At 43.2% G+C, this 19076-nt stretch overlaps 1 protein-coding gene across 5 annotated transcripts in view; it reads right to left on the bottom strand.

Moving 5' to 3' along the window:
- Positions 1–7333: 7333 nt before the first annotated feature.
- The window catches only part of CAMK4 (calcium/calmodulin dependent protein kinase IV), a 255441-nt gene continuing 243698 nt past the window's right edge, over positions 7334–19076 (bottom strand). For all 5 annotated transcript variants that reach the window (XM_070794140.1, XM_070794139.1, XM_070794143.1 and 2 more), the window contains exons 9-11: positions 15747–15873; positions 9120–9272; positions 7334–7886 (exon numbers count right to left, since the gene is read on the bottom strand). In XM_070794140.1, the coding sequence (XP_070650241.1) occupies positions 7476–7886; positions 9120–9272; positions 15747–15873 (691 nt within the window). In that variant the 3' untranslated portion in view covers positions 7334–7475. The remainder of the gene's footprint in view (positions 7887–9119; positions 9273–15746; positions 15874–19076) is intronic.

Genomic DNA, 19076 nt, shown 5'->3' with positions numbered 1-19076 from the left:
TATATGGCATTCAGAAAACCACAGGGACTGTAAAGTAAAAAGTTAGCTGTTTGCCTGCTTCCTGAGCTATAGATGAGCAAGTCAACACTGAATTATAACCAAGTCAATTCATACTCTAAACTTTTCTCAGAAATGATGCCCTTTTGAATTTTAATTCTGTAGGGAAAGTTTACTAAGCCATACTTCCAGCAAAATTCCTGCTGTTAATAATTATTCACAGAATTATTGTTCTCCACACAAACAAATCTGTTCTAACTTCCTAAGAAGCAAATGGGACGAAGAACCCTATGCTAAGGAGAAGTCTGGAGTACGGGAATCTGTTCCTAGCTGCTACCAAAAAGGTAGGGTGCTGTGAAAAACCAGGGTCATCAGTGTTTTCTGTAAAGGGCCAGATAACCCTTTCGGGCTTTCCATACAGTCTGTGCTGAAACCACTCCAATGTCTCCTATAGTGTGACAGCAGCTACAGCCAGCCTGTAAGTGAGCATGGTTGTGTTCTAATAAAACTTTATTTATAAATAAATAGGCCTCTGGTGTATTTGGTCCATGACCCATAGTTTGCCTGACTCTTGGAAAGTTGATCTTTGGAGATTTTAAGTCTATTTCCTTGCATAATTATGTGGAAATTATTTTTTTTTAATGCACATCTAAGTTTTCTGCGTATATCACAAAGACCACAGATAACAGAATGATGGCATTCAAAAAAAAAAAAAAACAGTACTGGCCTCTAACTTTTCTCCTAAGAATCCTCTTTGTATGATACCCATTTTTCACTGAACATAAGGAGTTACACACCTGTCACCTGTCTGCTGATTTCACTCAGTAAACTCAGTGTCAGTTGATGTTAGTCACTCAGTCAGCTCAAACTCTGAGACCCCGTGGACTTGCAGCCACCAGGCTCCTCTGTCCAGGGGATTCTCCAGGCAGGAACACTGGAGTGGGTTGCCATGCCCTCCTCCAGGGGACCTTCCTGACCCAAGGACTGAACCCGGGTCTCCTGCATCGCAGGCAGATTCTTATTGTCTGAGCCCCCCAGGGGAGCCCCCAGGGAAGCCCCCAAGAAACGCACAGGACATTTTTAAAATGTCCAGGAAAGCGGAGTGACGTCAGTCAGACATGGAATGCACGACTGCTCCATTGTTTGGACCTGATTAGTTAATAAACGGGCATGTTGGCGATTCTTTCAGCTTGCTAGGGGGCCTGGAATATATTACTGAAATTAGGGGTTGTTGCTGTTCAGTCGCTCAGTCGCTCAGTCGTGTCCAACTCTTTGCCACCCTGCGGACTGAAGCATGCCAGGCTTCCCTGTCCTTCACCATCTCCCGGAGTTTGCTCAAAAGGGTGCATGAATATAAACATTTTGGGAACTTTGAAAGTAAGTAACAATCTTGACAAAAAATGTAAACAGAATCATAGCTCATGAATATGCTATTTGCATTCTACTATATATTAGCTACATGATAGGCTATAAAATAAGTTAAAAAGAGGCAGTTATGAGGTGACAGTTGTCACATTCAAGTCCTTCTTACTTGTATCCATTACAAACCAGATTAACTACCATACCTGTAAGTTTTCATCATCCGCAACTGATTGTCAGAGTGCTTAGGGAAAACAACAGCTCTCAAAAATTCAAATATGAAGCCTATTGTATTTGCGTAACCCAAAATAATTTTTAAATGGAAAATAAATATTATTATATAATCTGATGAAGATTACGCATGTAATTTTTAACAGTGAATCACAGTGACGATAACACAGATATAAATATTGCATGTCCATGGGTATTCCAGGTCATTTTTCAAAATGTGCTGAAAACAATTATTTAAGAAGACCAGCATGATTTTGCAGTCTTAGGATTGCTATTTGGCGTTTCAAACTAAATTCTGGCCACCAAGGGCTCCACATTCCTTCAGCCAGTCTGGGATATTTTCTAGGATTTTAGAGGATTTTAGTTTTGAAAAGCTTGATGGCCATAGGAATGGAACAAAACATTGATCCGGGACAGGTGGCAGCAAACCAGGTCTCGAGAAGAGCAAATGATTGGTGAGATGCCGTTGTCCATTACAGACCATGGCACTGTACCAATTCAAGCAGTATAACTGGAAGAGGCTTTCTCCCATTTGGCTTATTTGAGCTCAACCAAGTCAGAGCCTGGAGTCTTCGCTACAGCAGTGCTTATCCTGCCGAGGACTCGAGAGTCTGTTCTCATGGCAACACTTCTGTCTTGTCCCAGGTGGACCTCTGGGCCAGGTGACACGGAAAAGACTGAATCTTGAGGTTAAAATCACGCGATCAAACCTTCTAGAGTACACCACAGAGTGTGTGACAATTAGAATTTTGAACAAGCAAACATAAATTAGTCAAGTTTGTTATTGCTCTCCAAGATAAGTATATAAATGGTTGGGCTTTATGAGCTAAGACTATATTATCTGATCTCAGATGATATTTGAAAGTAATAATGACAAAAATGGCCTTTACTAGATCAGGATACAGAAAGTAGAAATGCCGAACTAGGTTAAGATGGGTGGATAGCTGATATCTCTCCAGTGATATTTTAGGTTCTTTTTCTATTTGTCAAGAAGCCAGAAACTCACCCTGAGTTGTTCCAGAGGAAGAGAAAAACTTTGAACAAAAAAAGTTGTAGAAAATTATTGGCTATGTTTCTGCTTATCATGTGGTTATGAGTATTACAATACCAATATTGAGATTATATGTGCATAAATGTTTAAAAAAATGCTGAAGATACACATAAAAGTCTAAGCAGTAAGCAGTTTTTAACCAATAAATGCTCAAAATGTTAGCAATGACCTTGATCAGAAACATATCCATGATTAACACTGAGGAAATTTGAATGTGACCAAACAGGAAGTAATTACAAGGATATTACAAATCCTATTATATAAGTAAACATCTGGAAATTTTGCACCAGCTAAAGTAGACCTTGGTAACCAGACTGAATACTCTGCAATGACAAGTAAATTACATAATGGCAGTGTAATTATGTAATTGACTCTGCTTAGTATACTTATGCCAATTTATGTGGAGTCAGCCTCATCGGGAAAAACCTAATGCTTATTCACTTTTTTGACTTTTTGTATTTGCTTTGCAAAGACAATTCTAAAACACAATGCTTTACTGATTTTAACTTTTGCCCTTTTGACACTTACTTCTTTTATTTTGCAATTTGAAATGCAACCAGATGCTTCTGTGAAATAACTGAATTATGAAACAAAAACAAAATGACTTTCTCTAAATCTTCAGTCTATAGGCAATCCACAAGCAGTTACCCTGCATGTGAAACCGGAAAAATAGGGATTCGTAAACATTCTAAATTATAAAATATGTTTAAAATACTATGTAATTGAGGTCACATTAAAAGACAAACTGTTCCTTTCTTTTAACGCTTGCCACTAAAAGTGGCTATAGAACCTTGAGGATTATTGTAACACAGCAATATTTAAGAAAATTCCAAGTCCTTTGAATCCATGTGTAATGGCAGTGTTGTTTAAATCCTTCTAAAGAAATCTAAAAAATGTCAGGCGATGGTCATAGTCTCATTTTAGGGAGAGCTGGGATGATATCATCTTCATTAGTCTTTATCATGTAAATGTGTGTGTTTCAGAAGCCTGCAAAATCCCACTGAGGGTCTATGTGCAGCCCTTTGTGAATAAGGAAACCTGTTCGCCCACCGCAGATTTTGGTTTGTAAGAACATGACTGGATTCATGGCTGTATGAGACTCCGGCCCGTGGTCAAGATTCCGGGGCCCAGAGGGATGAGAGGAACTGTGGCCAACGGACAACTTACCAACGGGCAGGAAAGACTGTTCTCTAAAGTCATGCTGGGAGACACACCTCCTCTGAAGCACCTGATGAAACAGATGTGGCCAACAGAGCTTTTACTCACTAAGTCTGTGACATTTCTGAAACATTTTCTTTTTGGCTTCCGACCAACTTATCAGTGTGGACAACTGAGGCAGCTCAGATCCAAGGACAGACATTCGTGTGTCATTCTGCTTTCACGGTGCTCTGGACGGGTGCTCTTCCAGACGAGCAGCCACTGCTCACAGGTGGCTGCTGGTCACTTGATGTACCAAAAATGCTAACACAATCCTGCTTTTCAAAACTCAATACAAAAATAAAAAATTTAAAATATTGTGTTCGTTTTTCATATTGATTATATATTAGAATAAGAGTTTGGATATATTAAAATATACAGTTAATTTTATCAGCTTTTTTTTTTTTTTTTACTTTTTAAAATGTGTCTAAGAGAAAAGTTAAAATTACATATGTGGTTTGTATCATTTATATTAGGAGCGACTTTTTTTCTAGACAATAACATCTACAACAGTATTATTCTAATTTCTACCTTATTTATGTATTCGTAGGACAAATGTGCTCTTATGGTTTGAGAAAAAAAACACCGGGATTCCAATTAGACTTTTTAAATGGGGGAAATAATTCAAGATTGTCCTTCTCTGTGGCAAAATAGTCTGGTTTATGCTATGTATCTGAACTTATTTGAGAACAAAAATCAATAATGCAATATAATAACTGTCAGTTCTAAAATGCAAAATATAGTTTATTGTTTGCTGAAATTCCCTTGATTATTCTGCTTTGTGACTATGTTGTGCAATAAACATTACAAAATAATTCATCAAATTAAGGTTGTATCTGTGTTAGTCTACTATTATTTAACTAAGTACTCTTTGAGAGAGATAATATACCCCATTTTACCAGGCAATATAAATGTGTATTGTTCTTTCAAAAATGTTAACTATGCTAACTTAAACAGCATCTCTATGAAATCTCAGGTTGAATCATTTGGATGAAATGACAGATTTTTGTGAAAGCTTGTTTTCCACTGAAATGACTATCTCAGTCATTTAGGCATTATCAGGTCTTAGTTTTTAACATTCAGATCAAAATCTAAAACTCCCTCTGATTTTGAGAGAATGCAATCTGCAGGTTAAAAAGACGAAATTACATTCACACCTTCACTCACCAGGGAGCGGGCGTGGGCGCTGGTGTAACTGGGTAAATTCTTAAATGCATACTGGCCTCCTGCATCTGCAGCGCTCTTCACAGGACATGTTTCCCACGTCCGACCCATGCAGGCAGCCCTGAGGGCTGGGGGGACAGGGACGAGGGCTGGGGGGACACTGTGTCTTCATCTGACTGTATGCCCCATTCCATTAAGATTCCTTTCCTTCTCTTCTTCCCTTTTGCAAATACACGGGACACTTGCCATCTACCGCCTAACCATGTACACAGACTTCACAGGAAATCTCCTCGGGAAAGGACACAAGGAAATTGGTCTTTTAAAATGGAAATCTTAATGCTTAGGGAATAAGGCATTCTTAAAAGGTTAAAACTAGTGAGCCTCTTATAATACCTAAAATGGAAATTGAGAGAATAAAGAAGGAAAGAGACAGTAAAGAAGATAAGTAGTCTGTACTAGTTAATAAACATAAAACAAACACAAATACTCTTTCTCAGAAGCTCAGCTGCTATGCCTCACGGGCCTTCTCCTCCATGTCAGTGACCTGTCAGGCCCTGATATTACGGAAGACAAGAAGTCCTATTTTCCTCATGAGAACAGTAGTGAAGTAAGACCTGCACTTGGAAAGCAGAACTTCTACAAGGTCTGACAGTCCCCAGAAACCAGAGGTTTAATTTAATTTTCCAACTTAATAGTTCTGAAGAAGCGCCAAAAGAATTTAAGATCTCTCTTTTTGATGAGGATTTTCATCTGATAGTCATTTTTGTTGTCCAAAATTTTGGCCTGAAAATAATTTTTTTTAATTAAAGAATCCTACTAAAATATGCTACATAATTAAGTTGATAAAAATGTCCATTTAAGCTCAAACTAGAGATAAATCTGTGGTGTTTGGAATTTAACTGTGAGTTTTTATAAGGAAAAAGTGTTTATATGAAAACCAAAGAAAAATAGTTTGAAAAAATCATGGTGAAGTATTAGGTCTAATGTTATAGTTTCTCAAGAGTCTGATTTGAAATCAGTGTTTTTTTTTTTTTCTTTGTTTCTGTTTATTAAAGTAAATGAAAAGCTGCATTGTCCTAAATTTCTCAACATGGAAACTTTCAAAACTACATTGTGAATTATGACTGCTTCCATTCCAAGCATGAGAATAAAGTATACTAGCTTTCTAGAAATATCTTTAGCCCATAAGCAGTATATCTAAAGAATCATCAATTGAAGGAAAAAAGAACCTTTATAAACAAAAATGTTTCCTTACTCTGTGTGTGCGTGCTCAGTCGTGTCCGACTCTTTGCGACCCCATGGACGGTAGCCCGCCAGGCTCCTCTGTCCATGGGATTCTCCAGGCAAGAGTGCTGGAGTGGGTTACCATTTCCTTCTCCAGGAGATCTTCCTGACCCAGGGATCGAACCAGCATCTCCTGCATTGCAGGCTGATTCTTTACCGCTGGGCCACTGGGGAAGCCCCTTCCTTACTATAGTGAATTCAGTAATGAATGATCTTACAATGGGATATTACTCTCATTCTATTCAGACATCCTGGCACCAGCCATTGGTATAGATTATTTTACAAATTTAGAACCTTGGTCAGTATAGAATTTATCCATAAAAATGTTCCTATCTTTAAAACTGTACAAGCTCATAAATAAATTCAATTTTATTTGAAATGGCAAAGAGTCAGTCTTCATTAGCCTAAGTCCCAGTCTTTTCTTGTTTTCACTAAATTTTGTTTTCCCACTCCTAAGTGCTGTCCATCATAAGGACTTCTTATTAGAGAGCAGGTGAAGGTGAGAATAAATTCCTCAGCATGAATTTGTAAAATACTTTTTTCCACAACTATAAAATGGCAGAATTTTGTGATAGAACATTTCAGGTTATTAGTAATATGGTGTATATAAATAAAGACAAGATAAAAAAGCATTCTCCACACAAGGTTTAGGGGCATATGGTTTCATAGCCCTTAAAATATGCTTCAGTTTCTTACCATTATGTGGTATATATGCAATTTTTTGCACATACACCTATAACCTAATCATCTTCTTGTAAACAGTTTGAGCACATTACTGAAGGTATTGTAGATGTCATGGGAATACATCTTATAGCTGAGCAACGTCCAAAGGAATTACCCTCTGAAGAAATCCAAAGGGTGGAGGATGGCTAGGTTTTCAAAGCAAAAACAATTTGTTACTATTTACCTCAAATGTGCACTACTGGTCCCTGAAAACGTTTTTATATGTTGTGTTTACTTGCAATTTCAAATCTAACTCATTGGATTCTGATATCCATTATGTACCATAGGAGACACTAGTTTCTCATAAAGCAGTCACATGCATTGAAGTTAGGATGACCAACTGACACACATGTATTTTTTGCACCTCAGAAACAGAACCACAATATAGTGCACATCATGCTTCCGCCTTCCTTGCTGAAGGACAAAACGCACAGTGCCAGGGTTTGGCTCCCACACGGGAAGAAAGCCACTAGTCCTCCGGCAGGACCGCGTCACCCTGCTGAGCTCCGACCTCCAGGGCAGGGTCCTCCTCCCTTCCTTCCGGGGCTGCCGGGGCTCCAGCGGGCCCCCGCGTCTCCCCCGCCGGGCGCCCCTCCGTCTCCGGGCCGGCCTCCTCCATCTCCTCCTCGGATGCATGGGGCTCCACCCTGGGGGCCGCGGCGTCTCCATCAGCACCGCTGACCTCCTCCCCCGCCTGCACCTCTGGCAGCTCCACCCCGGCCCCCTCGGCTGCCCCCGGGGCCCCCTCGCCCCCTGGGACGCCCCCGTCGCCAGCCTGAGGTGGAGACGGCTCCCGGCTGGCCCGGCCCTCCTGGACGCCGCTGTGGCTGCTGCTGGCGCTGCCGAGCCTGGAGGAGGCCACCACGGCCTTGACCGCCGCCTGGGGAGACAGAGAGGTCAGGGGTTACTGCACGAAAATCCCCGCCCGGAGGAGGCCACCTGGCCTTGACCGCTGCCGGGGGAGACCGAAGGATCAGGGGCTACTTCCACTGAAAATCCCAAATCAGGGCTTGATCTCAATTTTGCATTTAGGGAGTGTTATTCTGCTACTATTTAGTCTTGGAAAGTGTATGATTCCAAAATTGTCTAATGAAAACTTGTTTGAAGAATGAAAAGCAAAATCTGTTTAATCTCAGATTAGTGTATTTAGTCATCTGGAGGAAAGCCTAAATAAATGCACTTTCCCACGGATTGCCAATATTCAAAAACTTTAGTTGTGTTTCCCATAGTATGGGACACTACTTCCATGGATGTTAATAGGTACTATAAAGATAAGACAGTTCCATGGTCAAATTTGTTTGAGAAATTCTGGGTTAAGTCAAGGATATTTAATCTAGGATATTTCAAAGTAATTTGATCATGGAACCCTTCATGTTTTTTAGCTTGTATCAACCAGTAAGCGACTGCTGAATACAACACTATTTTTGACCCCCAGCTGTCCTCTGAGATTTTCTATATGTATAGCTAGTCCTAAATACTATTATGTAAGAGAAAAACACTTCATCTCTATTCCATATATGTTCTATTAAAAGGGATACAATTTGATGGATAACTTTCCTATCACTTGAGTTATTTTAATTTTACCAAGTATAATTATTTGCCTATATTATAAAATATAGCTTGAAAAAAACTGTTTCCCAATTTTAGCATATTCAGAAAGAAGACAACTTTCTTAATAAATATTAGTTTCCGGAACAACACTTTCAAGCAGTTCAGCCTTAATTAAATGGGAAGTAATGACAATGTATTTATTTGGTGGGTGAATCTCAACATCCCACACATTTCCCTTTATTGACAATGAACCCTGGGAACTCCCTGGCAGTCGTTGGTAAGAGTCAGTGCTTCACTAAGAGTCCCGCAAGCTGCCCAGTGCCATTTCCTCCCCCAGAATTCCCCAAACAGAAAAATAAAACCCACACTGAATTCTTACAAGAGGATAACAGAACTGAGGTTGGCTTTATACCATCACGACTGGGGTTTCAAAGCAGCATTTTCCCAGGTACCACAGGAGACAAGTAACAATATTAGATAAACAATAGCAGAATTATCTTTGATTAGCAAGATATGAGAAAAATCTTTTTTAAAAAATAAAACAAAATAAATGCCATCTAACCTTGAGCTTGCGCCGGGCATTGAATTCTTGGAGCTTCTTTTGAGCCGTATCCATGTGTACAAAATTGGCAGCTTTACCTGTGACCCACGGGTGCTGGAGAGCTTGAAAGGTAGTCAGCCTTTTCTTAGGATCCAACACAATTAATTTTCTGACCTGAAATGATAAAGAACCATCGACTTCTTCGGGAGATTTTCATGGTTACCTGGGCTTGCCCCTCAGCTGTGAACTTCTAGGTCTTATTTAATTTTCTTGGCAGTACACTAAATATACATTATTATTCTATCTCCTTGGCAGTGCACTAATATACATTAAACAACCTTTTTAAGTCCCCAGTGGTCACTGTGGGGATGGCTTCAGGCAGCAGTAGCTGAGGAGTCTGGAAAGAGTAGTGTGTGCAAACCAAGAGCCCAAACTGGCAGACAGATGCCCACAGATCAGAGAAACAAGGCTTGCCTTGCCTGTGAACTGCAAGAACTTTGAGTGGGAGCCAGCATCTGGATAATTCTAGGTTGCAACTTCACATAACTTAGAATTCAGAAGGTAAACTACATTTCAGGGGAGACGGATCATTCATGCAGCCATCATTCCTTCTGTGGGGACTGAAGGGCAAACAAAAGGGGGCAGGGTCATAGCCTTTATGATTACACCGTGATCCTATCAGTAGTACTCTCTAAGCCCTTAAGGATAGGTTCAGTTCAGTAACTCAGTTGTGTCTGACTCTTTGTGAGCCCATGGACTGCAGCACGCCAGGCCTCCCTGTCCGTCACCAACTCCCAGAGTTTACTCAAACTCATGTCCATTGAGTCGGTGATGCCATCCAACCATCTCCTTCTGCCTTCAGTCTTTCCCAGCATCAGGGTCTTTTCAAATGAGTCAGCTCTTCGAATCAGGTGGCCAAAGTATTGGAGTTTCAGCTTCAGCATCAGTCCTTCCAATGAACACTCAGGACTGATTTCCTTTAGGATGGACTGGTTGGATCTCCTTGCTTTCCAAGGGACTTCAAGAATCTTCTCCAACACCACAGTTCAAAAGCATCAGTTCTTCAGTGCTCAGCTGTCTTTATAGTCCAACTCTCACATCCATACATGCTGCTGCTGCTGCTGCTAAATCACTTGGGTTGTGTCCGACTCTGTGCGACCCCATAGACGGCAGCCCACCAGGCTCCCCCGTCCCTGGGATTCTCCAGGCAAGAACACTGGAGTGGGTTGCCATTTCCTTCTCCAATGCATGAAAGTGAAAAGTGAAAGTGAAGTCGCTCAGTCATGTCTGACTCCCAGCGACCCCATGGAATGCAGCCTACCAGGCTCCTTGTCCATGGGATTTTCCAGGCAAGAGTACTGGAGTGGGGTGCCATTGCCTTCTCTACATCCATACATGACTCCTGGGAAAACCACCGCCTTGACTAGATGGACATTTGTTGACAAAGAAATGTCTCTGCTTTTTAATATGCTGTCTAGGTTGGTCATAGCTTTTCTTCCAAGGATCAAGTGTCTTTTAATTTCATTTAATTGCAGTCACCATCTGCAGTGATTTTGGAGGCCCCCAAAATAAAGTCTGCCACTGTTTCTCCATCTATTTGCCATGAAGTGATAGGACCTGATGCCATGATCTTTGTTTTCTGAATGCTGAGCTTTAAGCCAACTTTTTCACTCTCCTCTTTCACTTTCATCAAGAGCCTCTTTAGTTCCTCTTCACTTTCTGCCATAAGGGTGGTGTCATCTGCATATCTGAGGTTATTGATATTTCTCCTGGCAATCTTGATTCCAGCTTGTGTTTCATCCAGCCCAGGGTTTCTCATGATGTACTCTGCATATAAGTTAAATAAGTAGGGTGACAACATACAGCCTTGACATACTCCTTTTCCTATTTGGAACCAGTCTGTTGTTCCATGTCCAGTTCTAACTGTTGCTTCCTGACCTGCATAGAGATTTCTCAAGAGGTGGGTCAGGTGGTCTGGTATTCCTATCTCTTTCAGAATTTTCCACAGTTTATTGTGATCCACACAGTCAAAGACTTTGGCATAGTCAATAAAGCAGAAATAGATGCTTTTCTGGAACTGTCTTACTTTTTTGATGAGCCAGCGGATGTTGGCAATTTGATCTTCCCATCAGGAAGCCTTCATAAGCCTCTTATCCCTTGAAGGAAAATGCCAGGAGCTGGGGTAAAAGCCTACTTAGAATCAAAGAAAAGGTGTCAGTAGTTTGGGGATATGGTTTGTTTAAAAGGACTGAATTCAAATGAATCATAGCCCATTCTGGGAGGTTTACCCCAATGGTGAGCATGAGCAGACAATGAATTGCCAGGAAGTTCAACAACCAAAATAATCCCCAGCCCTGGGCTCAGAGAAGTGACCTGGGATGAGGCAGAGATTACCTGGAGTCAGGAAGCACGCTTAAATCCTAACTTGTTCAAAGTCTCTACTTCTGTGACCTCAAAGACCCACATGTGTCTGACCTCAGACACCCACCCGCCCCTACTGAGTGACTATGGACACCCTCCTGGGCCCTCTTCTTACACAACCTAATTTCCACTCTAATTTCCTTGTAAACACATTCTTACAGGCATGCAACATTTTTTAAAAATTTATGTAATCCTATCTATACTCTTATCAATTAGTAACTTTAGTTCCAATTCATGAATTAGGGATGGAAGGAAGCTCAAAGATTTAGTGATTCGTGTAACTGGTGGGGGCTATATGATGGCACCCCACTCGAGTACTCTTGCCTGGAAAATCCCATGGATGGAGGAGCCTTGTGGGCTGCAGTCCATGGGTTGTGAAGAGTTGGACACGACTGAGTGACTTACTTCACTTTCACTTTCATGCACTGGAGAAGGAAATGGCAACCCACTCCAGTGTTCTTGCCTGGAGAATCCTAGGGACAGGGGAGCCTGGTGGGCTGCCGTCTATGGGGTCGCACAGAGTCAGACACAACCGAAGTGACTTAGCAGCAGCAGCAGCATACTCATACTAGGGTTTGTCTTGTCTTAGAATTTGTCCTGTGGCCACGACACCACAGTGCCTTCATGGTAGACAAGCTTTCTGAGTTTCAGTCTGCCGGTGTGTAAAATAAAGGACTTTGGATGACTTAAGGCATAAGATCTTTTCTAATTCTGAAAATCCAAAAACTGAACACAGGCTAACAAAATTAGGAAGCTAGTCAAATGAAGAATTAATATCTGGTTCTCCTTTCACTTTCTGTTTTGTAGCATTTGCAAAGAAATGTATGTGGGGTAGAGAGACTGCATTTGAAACTGGTAATCTTGAGATGTTTAGGCTTAAAGTCAGTGAGGAGGTGGAGGGAGCTGAAGAATAATTAAGAAGAAGAATGCACAGCAGTAACAGCTTTGATGGTGGTCAGAGCTATCATCTGTTGGATACATACACTAATAATTTCATGTAAGTTAAGTGATACCTAATCCTTAAAACATCTTTGACAATTAGATACTTCATGCTCATTTTCTAATCATGTTTCCTCTTCCCTATCATCACCATTCTCTCCTGCTTGAAAATACAAAGAATTTATGGAAAGCCAATTAGCATCAAAAATTTATATATGTCATCATTCATCTTTACATTTGGAGACATTGATGCACTGAGTTTTTAAGAAAGTTGTTGAAGATCAGACTCAGTGACCTCGTCAGGATTCAGACCCAAAGATGTGCCATTATCCTACAGCTCCGCTTACAGACCAGCTCCCCAAGCACCATGAGAGAACAGATGCAGGTATTGCTAATAAGTGTTTCATTTAGGGGCTCAAAGATTCCTTTAGTTCTGAAGTTATGTAAATGTTTTAACCAACAGGGGGTATAGCTGAATGAAGGAACATCACAGGTAACCTTCTTGTCCATTTAACCTTTTATCAGAGATAAAATGAAACAGAAGGGGGCTAACTAATGGGATTATTATTGAGTTGGTTGGTGATGGTTACTTAGTATGTATCATATCCCTTAATTCTTCCAAAGACCTAAAGACAGGTACCAGTACCATCCAGAGAAGAAAACCAAAGCACAGAGAGGTCAGGCTAGCACAAGGTCAAACCTGCAACTATTAGAAAGGGGGTGCGGGGTGGGGGCGGGGCACTTGAACCCAGGCATGTCGGACTTCTAAGAATCCTTGATCCATTTCCCGACTGATGGTTTCACTCAACGAACATTTACTGAGCATGCACTTCAGGTCCACATGGCACTAAGATCTGGGCCCACCTGCTTCATCCTCTCCCAGAGCCTGAACCTCATTAAGGAATACTTCTGAGCACAGCATATGGAAATGATGCTTATCGTGAAAAATGAGGCCCGGGGGAGGATCAAGCGGCAGGAGAAATGAACCGACTGTGAGGAGAACAGCATGCCCCTAGAAGACCAGGTCTCCTCAACAAAGTCACGGCAGCCAGGGCTCGAAAACGAGTCACCTGTGCTGCCCTGTGACCCCTGGAGGGGCGGGGGGGGGGGTGGTTCACGAGGGAGGGGACACGCGCCCACGCGAATCTGTGTGCTGCAAGGCAGAGAGCACACAACACTGTGAAGCCGCTTTCCTTCGATTAAAACACACTAAAAAAGATTAGCTACCCGTGTAAAGAGCTCTGTGTGTGTGTGGAGAGGAAGGAGGAGGATGACGGAGGGGCATCACAGGGCGGACGGAGGAGCAGCAGGCACATGGAGAGTCACGCTGCCGGGACTGGGGTCCGCGCTCCGAGGCCAGCCCTGTGTGTGTGTGTGTGTGTGTGTCTGTGTCTGTCTGTGTGTGTGTGTCTCTGTGTGTGTGTGTCTGTGTCTGTATCTGTGTGTGTCTGTGTCTCTGTGTCTGTGTCTCTGTGTCTGTGTGTGTCCGTGTGTGTGTGTCTCTTTGTGTCTCTGTGTGTATCTGTATGTCTGTGTGTGTGTGGTGGAGAGGAAGGAGCAGGGAGGATGAAGGGACAGCACAGAGCACCCAGAGTCATGCCGCCGGGACGGGGGTCCACGCGCCGCGGAGCAGAGGGGACCCCAGTCCCCAGTGAGGCCGCCCTCCAGGTCCCGCGCGGGGCGCGCACTGCAGACGCGCAGGAAGAGGCAGGGAGAGCAGGAGAGAGGCCGCGGCCGCGGACCGGGAGGAGGGAGGTGGGGGCCTGGCCCGGGGCTACTCGGTGGAGCAGACAGACGGGCGGACACGGAGATGCTCAGTAGAGGGGGCGCGAGGGGGAGGTGGCGATATCTTCGCATCGCACACACGCTGCCTCTCTTCAGACAGTGCTGGAAAGGTCATGACCTTAGCAAACCTGTTTTCACAGCACACAGATGGTAAGGTGGAAAAAGAGCCCTGGAGAAGGGGTCCGGAAATCTGGACCCTTCCTTTCGAGCAATGCCTTTCTGCTGGGAAGCTGTGCGTCACTTCTCTGCGCTTGAGCAAACTCATCCTTAAAATTCAAGGAAGATTAAATGAGTCCTGAGATCCTTGGAGATCCAACCTTCTATGACTCAGAAGTCAATTTTTCATCATTTCTGTGTGGTTTCTCTCTAGAACAGGGCTCCCCACTCTCCGGGCTGTGAACTGGTACTTCCTATCTTATCAGCAGCAGTATTAGATTAGAAATAAAGTGCAAAATAAATGTGATGTGCTTAAATCATCCTGAAACTGTCCTCCCTATCCCCGGTCCATGGAAAAACTGTCTTCCATAAGGTTGGTCCCTGGTGCCAAAAAGATTGAGGACGACAGCTCAAAAGAATTGATGGTAAAAGCTTCAATGGCACCCCAGTATCTTCATTTTAGAACCAGTGGGCAACGCCCCAGAGGATAGGCCAGTGCCCCACCTGTCCTGAATGCAGATAAACTCCAGTATTACCGGAGGTGAGAAGTCAGTGAAACAAACAAAAAACCCAACAAAACGCACAATGTGACTCATGTATGGTAGTCATGCAGGATAGGACTTGTGTTACCATCAGGATATTTTAATAAGTTTGAACATTTGAAGAAATAATGTTGTTTTATTCAAAGTATAACTAATCTAAGTGACAGCAAGCCATTTTAAAAAAGAATTCATCTGTGTATGTTTGGAGTCACCCAGCACAGCTGTCTTCATAGCTTCATAGCTTACAGGTTCTATATTACACTGACTAGATGATAAAAACTCATTAATTAACAAGCAGTAATTTGTAATTTGTGATAATTCAGCTAGAGATGATGGAGAAGGCAATGGCAACCCACTCCAGTACTCTTGCCTGGAAAATCCCATGGATGGAGGAGCCTGGTGGGCTGCAGTCCATGGGGTCGCTAAGAGTCAGACACGACTGAGTGACTTCACTTTCACTTTTCACTTTCACGCATTGGAGAAGGAAATGGCAACCCACTCCAGTGTTCTTGCCTGGAGAATCCCAGGGACGGGGGAGCCTGGTGGGCTGCCGTCTATGGGGTCTCACAGAGTCGGACACGACTGAAGCGACTTAGCAGCAGCAGCAGCAGCAGAGATTAATCAAACATATCTTTTTTCATTATCTATAAGGAAAATTAGTGTGCATTGTTTTCTTAAAAATACTATATAATTAAAAAGAAATAAGCTACTAAACGGGATTAATTTTTTAAATGGCACTGCCCATTAATTAGTTAAAAAAATGAATGTAAGGCATTTTATTTCCTTTTGTTTCAGTCACACTTACCAGATCCTTGGCATTCAGAGATACTTCATCCCACCAGGGGGAGATAAAGTAATATTCACAATTCAGAATTCTCCTGAACATGAATTGATCACCTCTCTCATCATAGAATGGTTCAAATCCACAAAGTCTAGGACAAAAGATACAAGATAAAATGCCTTTAAAAGCCTCAGTGTATGTCACCAATTTTTTGCAGAAATTCAATACTGTCCTTTTTAACAGCTTCCTGTGATGAATGTATGTCTGCTAAGCTTAAGTGTGTAATTGCCTTGTTATAATTCATTTATGATTATATAAATATACAATCATGTCTTCAGGGAAGTAAAAATAGATACAAAATCAATTTAAGATTCCTACAAAAAGTTATAATCATATTAATAGTTATGATACAAAGCAATAATAATATTATAATAGCTAACCCTATTACAAGCATAATGCTATAGTGCTATTTCCAAGTGTTTTTTTTCCACCAGGAATTGAGAGGACAGATTGGAGTTCTAATTTATCATAACATGGAAAAGTTAGGATTTTGAGGATAAAAAGGTTAAAAGGTGCAAAGAAAAGTTGTTAGTCGTTTTTCTTCAGTCCTTTTCACTGAATTCTTCCATAGAGATGAAAAAAGTATTGGGTTTCCATCCCACTCCAGTTTGGGTCTCAGAGTGAACACAGGAGCCTACACGGCCGGAGGGAAGTGCCTTCTGAACTGACTGCAGCGGGCGACGCAGCCCAGAGGACCGCCACAAGGCACATGAGCCTCGCTTCTGAACATCGCAAAGACATCTCACCACGATCACTGTCACCTTCCAGCACGGTCACATAAAAATGTGAGAGGAAAGAAACAGAACCACCCTTGACATGAAAAAGAGAGACAGGAAAAGTGAGCTGCTGGTGGGACCACCAAGCCTCTAATGCTTACAGGTCGGGGGAGGTTCTAAATCACTAAAGACCAAAAGGGAACTGTAAAAAAAAAAAAAAAAAAAGTCCTTGCCAGGGCGTGTGTTTCACGTGACAAAGAATGAAGGAAAAAGAATGAACACAGTAAGAAACATTTCCCCATGTCCTTCCATCAAACTGGCCCAGCTGCTGCAGAGCGTGAAACAGTCCAGCGGATGCGGACGCAGCAGGTGTTTAAGAGTAAGCCGTTTCTCCTGCTCTTTGGCTCAGGGACCATCCTGCTCGACAGTCCTGGTTTCTTTCAAATACTGCAGAGCCAGCCGGGTAAAGCCGAGGCTCAGGAGCACCGAGGCCGGGTTGGGCGCCCCCCCGCCCCCCCCCCCCCCCGACCCCGTGCACTGTGGGGCCCCCGGGGAGACGCCGCTCCAGCAGAAGAAGGCACACGGCACACCCCGCCCGGCGGCCTCCTCCATCAGACACGACCATCCAGTGGGGGCCCCCAAGGAAGACGCGGCTGGAGCAGAGGAGGGGGCACACGGCCACACCGCGCCTGCAGCCCGGCCTCCGGCAGACAGACACGGCCGCTGCGGGGCCCCAGAGAGACGGGGCTCCAGCAGAGGGAATAGGGAGGCGGGCACACGGTCACACCGCGCCCGGCGGCCTCCTCCATCAGACAGGGCCGCTGCCCGCGAGTCCCGGGAAAGCGGCCAACCGTCCAGGCTTAGTTGAGGAAACTCGCACGTTCCGTCTTCCGGAATTTAGAGGGAAAAATGACAGCTCTGCAAGTGGGGCACTCAGACGCCTTCCTGTCATGCTGGACACGTCGGCAAACCTGTGCGCCGAGACGGGGTTAGCAGGTTAGGTCATTAGCCTGAAGGGTGGGGCCGGGAGGCGCAGACACGGAGCAGCAGGCGAGCGCGCTCGGGGCACAGTGAAGAGCCCGACGCTGCGGGGCCGGCCCGGGAGCCGGCCGAAGCCGAGGCGGGCTGTGAGCAGGGCGCCACGGGACAGGACGCAGCGCTGAAAGCTGAAGGCGAGAGTGTGAATCTCTGATGTTACCTGATTCTGACCTGAAAACCACAGGAGTTGCTTTTGTCTGTAGGGATAAAGGGCTTAGGTTTAGAAGGTAGAAGGAGCAGAATTCTTCTGAGAAACAACAGAATGGCCTTCATGTCCAAGCTACTGTCATCCTTAGAAATAGCACGGTCATAGCACAAAATACCTGGGTAGAACTTTTAATAATAATAAAGGAGGTACATAAATCCAAGGGCACAGTCCACTGTAGAAAATGTTCCAGTGAGCCTTGCCTAGTAGACTTCATCAATCATTAATGGACTACAGAGTAAATAACAAGTCCCCAGTCTCAGGGGCTGACAGAAGTCGGACCAGAACTAAAGGATATTAGCTGTGAGCGGCACCGTTAGCTGCTACCACTTACTCAGCCAGCAACTTTCAACTAACGGGCTTAAGTGAACTATGGGAAAGAAACCTGATAGATTTTTAAATTATTTTCAGGGTTATAATAAGATGCTTCTCCAATAGTCACATTTTTTTCTCTTCACGTTCCCATGTTAGTGACATGGGAGTGTCATTCATTCCATATTTCAGGTTTCCAGGGCAAATGCTATTAAATTTCCTATCTCGATCTCTCTGTTATCACATATCCTTAATTCTTCAACCCCTTTTATCACATTTCAGTAAGAAACTCTACTTGGGTGGGCACGTTTACATTTTAGGGGCAAATATGAAGCAGTATTTGTAGTTCAGTTTTTCAATGAACATCATTAAGCATAATATGTCACCCACACAATTCAGGAGACAACCTTCTTCCACAGCACAACAGTGATCTTAAATGTAAGCTGAAGGAATTCTATGACATGACCTTATGAATTCATTACTAATGAATTAAGCACTAAGTATGGAAAACAAATTACCTAAAAGTTTGCACTTTCGTAAGAAAAAACATGGTTCCCTAGCTCTCTCAATTCTTTTCAAACTTTAATACATCCTGGAAGTGATCACTGAAAATATCTTTTGACATTACATAATAGCAGATGACTATTTTATGGTGTGCTTGTTAAACCGTTTTATGGTTGCTACTGACCAACATATAACCCAGGTGAACTCAAGAGTTTGCTAACTTGCTTGGAAGTCTACCCTGGTTACCCTCTTCCTAGCCCATATTACCTAGACACTGCACTTTCTAAGATCACTATTAAATTAACCAAACCAAACCTCTTCCTACTATGGACTGCACTGTGTTCTCCCCGATCAGGACGTTAGGCCCTGAGCCCTGCATGATGGCATCTGGAGATGAGGGCTCTGGCAGTTAAGAGAGTTCGATGAGGCCACGAGGGTGGGACCTCGTGCTGTGATCAGTGCTCTCACGGAAGAGGGACCACAGAACGTGCTTCCTCTTCCTGCCTTGGGAGGATACAG

The sequence above is a fragment of the Bos indicus genome, chromosome 7, assembly GCF_029378745.1.
Source record: "Bos indicus isolate NIAB-ARS_2022 breed Sahiwal x Tharparkar chromosome 7, NIAB-ARS_B.indTharparkar_mat_pri_1.0, whole genome shotgun sequence".
In the NCBI taxonomy this organism is placed as follows: Eukaryota; Metazoa; Chordata; class Mammalia; order Artiodactyla; family Bovidae; genus Bos; species Bos indicus.
The sequence above is the reverse complement of the archived record's forward strand: the minus strand, read 5'-3'. Positions and strand labels throughout refer to the sequence as shown.